The following is a 9,964-nucleotide window of genomic DNA, read 5'->3' on the forward strand; positions in this document are numbered from 1 at the left end:
ACAGCTTGAATGTAAACTGGAACAACTGGAGCAAAACTTTAAAACTGTAGGTTTTAAAGTTTAATTTTCATAAAAAAAAGATCTCACTCAATCACACAAAAAGAAAGACACTAGTACCCAAGGTCCACGACCCACACATGTTGGGGGGAACCAAAGGCGGCACAGCGAGAAAAAAAACAAGAGATCTAATCTCCAATTATAAGTTATTATAAATGGAAACTTATTCTTAAAAACTTTAAAAGTATAAAGCTTACTGGCAAGTAAGTTCGTTATGAAGTCGAGGAAATTAAAAAAAAACGTAAAAATGGTCAAAGTTTCTGCGCCTAATTAAATTTCTTCTCGACTCAAACGTGCAAACTTTTAATAAACGACATTTCCTTGATTGTAAAATGTGTAAATTTTACCTGGGAATTAAAAAAAAAACAAATAAATTATAACTTCAATCATGAGTGTACGTATACTTAAGCCAACACTTTTGATTCCATAATTTTTAATCCTAACGATGTAAAAACTTTACTCTATTGTACTTACATTTTAAGCCATTTTTCGTAAACTGGAACTAGATCTGTCTGTGAATGTCTGGTTTTTATTGATTCTTCTCCAAGAGGGGTCCACGTGGACCCCCTGGAATTCAAGGAACACCTGGCAGGAGTATACGATAGCGGGAAATAAAATTGTTGCTTGACAAGTTAGAAAAATCTAGCAGCAGGGTTCACTGAAACCAACAAAGTTTTATAACTATTTTCTCATAGACCCCCTACGAGAAAATATGTTTGGGAAACTCTGATCAATGACGATCGCTTAGATATTGCAGAGAGTAAAATATCTTTTTTTTTTGTAATAGTGAATATGGGGCAAACCTTTTGCGTCTCCGCCACTATGCCACACAAAGCACTCATTCCAAATATTACGGACTTGCACAAAGCCGCTAAAACTCGGAAAGGCCAAGGCTTAACACGCGTACTGCCAAAAGTCCACAGTTTCTTAAATAACGATAGTTTTTTATTTGAATTTATATTAAATTAATGTTATCGTTCTTTTATAAAAAAATATGTTGATTTTTTTCGCATTTTTAATTATAAATATCTGTAAATGACAATTATTAATAATCTGTATTAATAAGGAAGAAAAATAGAAACTGTCTTAAATAATGTTATTCAGTTTGAAGAAATTAAATAAAGAATAATGAAAAATGAGACTCTAAGGAAATTCATAAAAAAGAAATCCAAAGTAGATAGGTGCGTGTAAATTTAATGTGAAGTCCTCATGAAATTAATTTACACACTTCCCTCTTTTGCAAAGTGAATTTTGTTTTGTGTAAATTTAGAATGAGCTAAAGAAGTGGCTCTTATTTCCTCTTGAAGACGTTAATACTCGCTCCCAGGAATTCTCGGTGCGGACGTTCACAGCTTTTGAATTAAATCATAATTTCTCCAGAAATATTAACTCTGTGTCGTCGTTGCGCGTTTTGCATTAACAGGAAAACTATAATACTTTAGTATAAAACTTTATATTAAACAGTTAATTCAGAAATAAACTTCAAAACAACTTTTCTTTTTAATAGTTAACTATTAACTATATATTATATATATAATTAAATTTCATTTATATAAGGGAACGATGGAAAAGACAAGATTTGGAGTTGGGGGTGACGAATAGAAAGGGGAAATATGTTCTTTCTGTGTGGTTCTCCGTCGATTAGAATTTGCGATTGCTATTTCAGCGATTGCAGGTTGCGACCTTATAGTATTAAAATACAATTATATTAATTTTAGTATATTCATAAGCTTGTCGAAGATAAACGTAATCTACTAAAACTACCAGTTAACCGATTACTTATTACTTTTATTCCAGGTTTTAAATTGTCTGTTCTTAAAGATAATTGATTACGAACAGGTATCCCAAATTAATATCAAAGGTTTAATTTTTCTTTTATATACAAACTATTGCTTTCGAAAGCATGAAAAGTTCCGTTTGTTCAGTGAAATCTCGTAAACTATAAAGTTTGTTAGTTGAGACTTGTTTGAATTTCTACAAACTGCCTAAACTGTTATCGCTGAATTAATTATTTTGATTCATTTCTCTTGAAGATTTGGCGTAAAAATGTCATGATTCAAATTATTTACTCATTACGTGATTTTTCAACAAATATTGAACAAAATAAGGATATAATGTAATGAATCTGTCTATTCTATAATTGTTTTGAAATTGGCAATTAAAAAAACAACAGCGTGTGACCATTAAATACTCACTAATCTTTCGGTCATTGTCAATCAGAATTTTGACGACAGCAAAACACTGATTTTTTTATGCGCACATCAATAACATTGTTTTTGTTTTAATAATCCCAGAGAACAGTTTAATCTTTAAATCCTCGTGATTGACACGTTCGTATTTTAATATCGGAGAATACATAAGTACGGACAAAGGAAAAGCTGTACGGTTTTTATAAAAACCATACAGTTTTTCCTATGCTAGGACACATCCTTTTATAGACCATTCTGAATTGGTGAAACTCATAAGGCAAATAGTCTCCATATCGCCCATCATTTATTTAAATTTGGACGGGACTTTGGTATATTGAAATTAACAGGTTTACATTTTGTATTGATGATGATAAAAAGGTATCGGTTTAAATATCGGGTAAAATGTAATCGTGACAGCGGACGAAATCGTTGCACCTTTGAAGAAGTTAGTAGTGCTCTTTTATTTATGCCTTATTCAGTGCCTTTATTTAGTTTTAACCTCCATATAAATTTAATTATCATATTTTTATTTAGTTTTATTGTTATACATTGCATTTTTTTAGTTTACGCTTTTGTGAGGCACTCATTATTTAAACACATTTTTTGAATTATAAAAAGCGCCACCTATATTTGAATACCAGAACATCTCAAAAATCGTCATTGTGAACTACTTTCAGATTCTATCCATTAGGATGTAAAATAACGCCATCTATTACCGGAAGATATTACTAAAAATTCATTGCGTTTTATACGCGGACTAGTAGACTGAAGAATGGTTTTTGTTTGGACACAAACAGGATTGATTTAACATACGTCTCTTCGGTTGGCTCAATTTAAATATTCCTTTGTATACACCAATGGAAACACTGCAATTTTAAATTCTGTGCCACGTAATCGAAAACAGACTAGTCAACGAAAACAAATTCTTGCGAATCAATCTGTCATTCAGATGACTGTACGAGTAGTGTATCCGCCTTGAAAAATTGTTTTTAGTATCGATAAAAGTAAGTAAGACAAAGCTTTTATGTATTTCTCTTTAGCAATATGGTTTAACTTTACAATTATGCAATTACATTATTTTCTTATGAGATTTTCATTCAGGGCACTGCTCCCTAAATTGACGTCATTAATTTCCATCACAAAACAAGAATTTCTACCTTAGTTATTTTGTTTCTTTCACAAACAGGACGTAATTTTCATTACGTGTTCCTTAAAAATGTTATTAATACACTTTTGTTACATTGGTTATCATAAGTGTAGTATTATAAAAATCAGCTTGCTTGTCCAAAACTGTCATTTTCTAGCACAAAGACTCTTTCGTGATAACCATTAGCCCACTTTTTCAGAGTGCTAGGAAGCTGTGAAACAATAATGTTCGTTTCACATTCGTCAATTACCGTATGTTTAATTGGCCTATTACGAAAATGTGTCAGCTCCTTGTAATGTTCAACGCCCTAAATAACTGTGCATGGTGCTGTATTTTATATATCTCCTCTTTTACACTATCGACAGCGAAATTTGCTACACCTATGTGCATATTCCTTATGATAACATTGATAAGATAACACTATATCTCTTACCTTTATACTCATAGTTGTAAACTAAATAATATTAATAATAGTGTTCTTAATTTGTTGTAGGTAAAAGGGTCTCAATATGACGACCCAAGTTCAAGCACTATATGACTTCACGGGTGAGCCTGGTACTACAGAAATGTCAATAACATGTGGTGAAATATTGACATTGTTAAATACTGAAATTGGTGAAGGATGGTGGGAAGGCCGCAACGCGAAAGGTGAAACAGGACTATTTCCAGCAGCATATGTAAGAAAACTTACACCTGACGAATCAGCTCCCACCAAGATGGCCCCAGCAGCGCCCAGGTATGATCAAGCAGCTGATGAGTGGGGCGACCAGCAATATAGTGCCGGTGATAACAACTACCAACGTACAACATCAAATGATGATGGTTGGGACGATGATTGGGATGATGACACATACTCTGAAATAGGCCCCGGTGGACAACAACAAAAACCCAGTGTACATCCACAGCAACAACCTTTGACACCACTTCCAGGCATGCCAATAAATGACTATAATCATCGCATAGATGATACTGCATCCAATTTCGGATCTTCTGTAGGTACAGTGAGAAAAAATAAATTTGCACCATCTTCTAAAGTAAGTGGTGAAAGTTACTTGTTAGGTACATTAAATGTGGAAGTGCCAGATAGTGACAAAGTTCACATCGTCCAAGATGAAGATGGATACATTTGGTCACCAATCCCACAACCCTACTCTGTTACTGTTGCATCACCAAAGAAAGAATCTAAGTTCAAAGGGATCAAAAGTTTTATTGCATACCAGTTAACACCATCATTCAATAATATTCAAGTATCTCGGAGATATAAGCATTTTGATTGGCTGCATGAAAGATTACAAGAAAAATTCTCATTGGTCCCCATACCACCCTTGCCCGACAAGCAGATATCTGGCCGATATGATGAACAGTTGATTGAACGGAGGCGGGTACAACTTCAAGAGTTTGTAGACTGGATGTGTAAGCATCCAGTTCTTTCTAAAAGTGAAGTTTGGCAACACTTTCTCACTTGTACAGATGAAAAGAGATGGAAAGCTGGCAAGAGACAAGCGGAAAAGGACAACCTACTAGGACTTAACTATTGTATATCATTAACTGTACCTGAAAAAGCTTTATTGCAATCACAAGTTGACCACATCACAGAACAATGTCATACATTCATAAACAGTATGGATACTTCGGTTAAATCAGTTTCTAATATGTGTGTTGCACAAACAAAAAGGTTCCAAGGGCCTTATAAAAGTGATTGCCAGAAAATAGGAGAGGCAATTTATAACCTTGGTAACGCTTTGAGCTTAGATGAAGGTACAATTGTGTCAACTTCAAAGCTTACTTCTGCCATAAAGATGACTGGTGGCGCTTATATTGAAATTGGTAGAATGTACGAGGAACAGCCTAAATATGATTTTGAACCACTTGGTGATAAATTTCATTTATACAAAGGTATTGTTGGTGGCTTCCCAGAAGTCTTAGCAAATCACAAAGGAGCTATGCAGAAGAAAAGAGAATGCGAAAGATTAACTGCTGAACATAAAATGGAAGTAGCACAACTAAATGAAGTTATAAGACGGTCTGATGTTATATCATATGCAGTGCTTGCCGAAATAAATCATTTCAAATCCGAGAGAACCATAGACTTGAAAGCGACAATGCAAAAGTTTTTGAGACAACAAATTAATTTCTATAAGAGAGTGGTTGATAAACTTGAAAATACACTGCAACAATATGATGATTAAATCGTAAATTTATACGAAATATTTTCTCAAGTAAGGGAATTGATGAATTTTTTTTTTAGAGATTTTTGTCTTACAAATGCCATTGTAAAGTTTGATGTGTATAAATTTTTGTATAACACTTTATTATCAATGCAGATGTGATCCAAAGGATTATGAAAATGTTAAGATGAATTTATATTGTGATGAATAAAGGACTGAATGTTAATCATGGTACACAATATTGTTTACTTTTAGCTATTCTAAATGAATTTGTATATATTTTTACAATCTTGCATCTTGTGATTATATTTTTTTCTACGATATACATATTTTGTTTTTAAATTTTACTAATTATTTTACATGAATTATTTTTCTTGACTTTACCTATGTAGGATGTTAGCATAAATGTTGTAACTGTATTATTCCATTTTTTTATAAGTTCTAAATAGCCAATAAAATATGCAGATTGTTTGTACAATTTTTTTATTGTTTTAATATCATTGTATCACCTTTTAACAAATCCTCTTATGTAAAATTATGTAAGTATTTTAAAATATTATTTAAATCTAGTTATTTAATTTGTGAGGTCATATATTTTTTCAGATAAAGAGAAGACCAATGAAAGGTTTCAGCCAATGCTAACATATAAATCTACGCAGAGTTTCATTCAACGAATATTTTTTTGATAATGGCCGAAGAGAAAAAGAAAAAAGATTCCAGTGCATTGTTATCGAAAAAGAAAAAAGTGAAGCCACGAAAATCCCGGGATGCAGACTGTTTGAGTGTCAACTTTCTGAAGTGTGTTCTACATATTTTCAACGTTATATTTATGGTGAGATATTTTTTTCAATTACGATTCACACTTGTATAATAGTGTTCAGATATCTTGGCGGCTCTAACTTCGTGCTAGTCGCTGCACAGACCACAATGACAGCTGTAGCGGCATGCGGGGGGAGGATACTGCGCAGCGCAAAGATGTCCTTGGGCCGCTAAGATATTTGAAGTGTAAAGCTCTGGGTACTCTATGGTTAGCGGTTATTTCGCTATTTTAGCGAAATTAGGTGACCCCTTGTTACTATTTCAAAATGCTTTTTCATTACAAATTACTTTGCTTAGAAGAGTTTGATAGATTATTCGTTTGAATTGATACAAGTAATATTTGACTATCTTACATTGAAATTTAATATATTTAATTTGATTCAGTTTGCAGGTATTGGAGTGTTAATAGTGGGTGCATGGACGGTGGCATCGCGGCATAGGTTTGTGCCGCTATTGCCAACTCCGACCTATCCCGCTATCGCCTATCTGTTAGTGATCGCAGGGGGCATGGGTGTGCCCCTCTGCGCCCTGGGCTGCTGCGGTCTCAAAACTGAAAACAGAACTAGTTTACTCTGTGTAAGTTTTTTTTTTAATTCTAAATAGTTTTCGTCCGCACAGTATTAAAAAAAACTTAGTAAGTAGCCTATGTATTCTTCCAGGCTATATTGAACCGTTCTGGAGATACTTCAAACAAACATCCATTTATCCATGCATTCATCCAAGCTTTAGCATTTATAATATTACTAAGATAACATGTTGGGTATATATTTGGTTACACTTCCATGACTGAGAAATTTATTGCATTATTTTTATTTATTTTTTATTCTGAGTATATTAACGTATGTTGCATTGTGGCCCATATTGTAGATGAATTTACTAACAAAATTAATAATTGTTGTATCTCAAATCGAACACTGTTGCAATAAACGAGATTGATGTAAAGTCGTTATCTTGACTTGAATACGTTACTGGCAGGGACTAAAATAAATGATTCAAGGTCGCACGTAAACACCTTGCGCGGTTATCGCTCATTTATAAACTTGTATCATGTGAGTCATCTTATTATCATTGAAGTATGCCAGTTGCGTAGTTTTTTTGCCTTTGGTATTATATCTATTACCATTCTAATGGAAATTGAGCAGTAACCAGAGCAATAGCGGTGTTAGGGTAGGGCTAGGTGGGCCACTGCGGGCGCCAAAGTCGGATAGAAAGGGGCGCTTGCGATGCCCCCTAACTTTCGAAGATTTACCCGACACCAAAAAAAGTCTGCAAAAATCTCGGCCAGGGCGCTGAAAATGCTAAAACCGGCCCTGTGTAAATGAAATTTGATGCCACATATTAGAGTCAATATTTAATAGGAAGGACTTTATCCCTTTGTCTCTGATCGACACTTTACGATATCTATAGCTGGAACATCTGTATAAAAATGTATCTGGTTTTCAATGAGAACGGGGGGAATAACTAAATGGAAAGCTTATATTAGAATATGTTTTACAAGAACCCACCTTTAACTAATAGGCTAATGTCACTGAGGTGTTCGTAGCCTCAACTCAGTGTCTAATCGTAATAAATAATGTTGTATGTTTCAGTACACGTATTTCCTGCTGTTTACCTTCATATTGGAGCTAGGTGCAGGCGGCCTCGCCTATTACTACGAGGTGGCGGTCGAATTCGAACTGAAAGCTGAACTCAATAATACATTCATAGCTAACTACGCACTAGACGTAGTGGTGACTGACGCAGTCGACCTCATGCAGACAGAGGTAACTTTTTAATCCGTGCCTTTAAATTTCTCGCACTATGATGGTTAAGCTAATAATGCATTTTTTTAATTTTAGTATGTTTGCCGAGGCTAAAAGTCGCTCACCACTGTCATTAATTTAGAATTCGTAAGTCGCATTTCCACTGGGACAGCAGGCAACTGCTTAGTGGAAAATGGGTATAATATCAGAGAAAATAATACAACTCCATTTGACAGTTATCTGTTTACGATAGCAAAGAAATGTTTTGAATAGTAACTAAGAAAAAAATAAAATAATTTATATTAGGACATAGTAATGTTCATAACGTTTTTAAATGTATTAAAGGATTTCCGAATTCTTTGCAATTAATAAAAGATAAACGTAATAATATTGATTATTACAATCAGTTTCCTTTTGGTTCGTTATCGTGTTCAATGGGAACAATAACAACTAAATTACCTTTTTTTGAGGCTTAAAAAGTTAATGGTTTGGTGTTAGGTCCCTGGTTTACGTAACATGTATGTTTATTTACATAAACAGTTCAAATGTTGCGGGGCGTCGAGGTACTCAGACTGGCGACGCAGCGCGTGGCACCAGCACGACCCGCGCCTGCTGGTGCCCGACTCCTGCTGCAAGACGGTCACCTCGCGCTGCGGCATGCGCGACCATCCCTCCAACATATACCACAACGTAAGAACAATTATACCACTTTTCAAATATCTCGCACGCTCAGGATCATTAACGTCCGATGTTAGGAGCCGCCAAGACATTTGATAACAACTATACTTTTTTTTCACTTTTCATCTTTCTTTATTGTCAAATTTATTTGATATTCGAATTACAAAAGCTTCAACCAAAGCTGAATATTATCAAATGTTTTGAAAAATATGTAGAATTGACGAACACTTTAATCATTTGCCAGACACGATAGATGAAGTCAGTTCGAAGAAACTTGCTTGTAAATTATTCCACATGTGAGCTTAATACATTTTTGTTATTTGGATGGATGTATGGTATAGAAGTTGAAATTTAACAATAGTCAATTTTTTTATAAAGCTCAATAAGTAGCCTATGCCAAATTTCATCGAGATTTCATCATGATCCATCCATCGATCTAAACATACATTGACACATTGTCACGTCAATTTAAATGTGATAAAAATATTTCCAGGGTTGCGTGACACCGTTTACGAGTCACATACGCGAGCATCTGATAATCCTCGCGGCGGTGGGGGTCGGGATGTCCGTCATCCCGATATTCGGTTTTCTGTTCTCTTGCATCCTGTACGTTAAAATAAAGCACGTGATAGACTGACATCGGCAGAAGCAGGCCAAGCCGGCTGCAAACAGAAAGGTGTTTGATAAATCCTCGAGCGCTGGAGACCTCACCAAGTTCCAGAACCTCGGCCCGCGCAGACTGAAGCCTCCACAAACTTCTAGAAGGAAACGCAACGCGCGCCGCACGCCTTGTCCTCTACATCATAACAAACAATTACCCATTTCAACCATCAGTGATAATGTTAGTATATAATTTTTTTATTATAACAAAACTTTTTGGTCCTAATATTAGCCTAGTGTTTTTTTTTTCTTTTTGTCATTTGTTTTTCAGTTCAATAAAATAGTAACGTGTTCATAGATAAATTAATAATATTATTCAATTTGTGTATAAAGGAATAGAATGAAAGACCGAATTTATATCAGTCGTGTGTCAGCCATTGTTTGTAAATATTATAATTATAATATAGAGATAAGTGAAACGAATTAATTTACACTTAAGATGTCATTTGCAACAATAATACGCTAAAAGTCCTGATTTCAAATGCATATTTTATTTAATTTTTA

The 9,964-nt window shown here is 34.4% G+C and overlaps 1 protein-coding gene across 6 annotated transcripts in view; it reads left to right on the plus strand.

Annotated features, from left to right (window-relative positions):
• Positions 1 to 9,958, plus strand: part of SH3PX1 (sorting nexin 33-like protein SH3PX1) — a 45,815-nt gene extending 35,857 nt beyond the window's left edge. For 4 of the 6 annotated variants that reach the window (XM_013319851.1, XM_013319848.1, XM_013319852.1 and 1 more), the window contains 5 exons: positions 6,165 to 6,393; positions 6,765 to 6,956; positions 7,970 to 8,143; positions 8,663 to 8,812; positions 9,294 to 9,958. In XM_013319851.1, coding sequence (XP_013175305.1) covers positions 6,250 to 6,393; positions 6,765 to 6,956; positions 7,970 to 8,143; positions 8,663 to 8,812; positions 9,294 to 9,437 — 804 coding nt within the window. In that variant the 5' untranslated portion in view covers positions 6,165 to 6,249 and the 3' untranslated portion in view covers positions 9,438 to 9,958. Of the gene's footprint in view, positions 1 to 3,104; positions 3,251 to 3,886; positions 5,992 to 6,164; positions 6,394 to 6,764; positions 6,957 to 7,969; positions 8,144 to 8,662; positions 8,813 to 9,293 lie in introns of those variants that run through there. The other 2 variants (XM_013319846.1, XM_013319847.1) reach the window with 2 other exon arrangements.
• The last annotated feature ends 6 nt before the right edge of the window (positions 9,959 to 9,964 follow it).

This window comes from Papilio xuthus, unplaced genomic scaffold, assembly GCF_000836235.2.
Source record: "Papilio xuthus unplaced genomic scaffold, Pxut_1.1 DF826115.1, whole genome shotgun sequence".
NCBI lineage: Eukaryota > Metazoa > Arthropoda > Insecta > Lepidoptera > Papilionidae > Papilio > Papilio xuthus.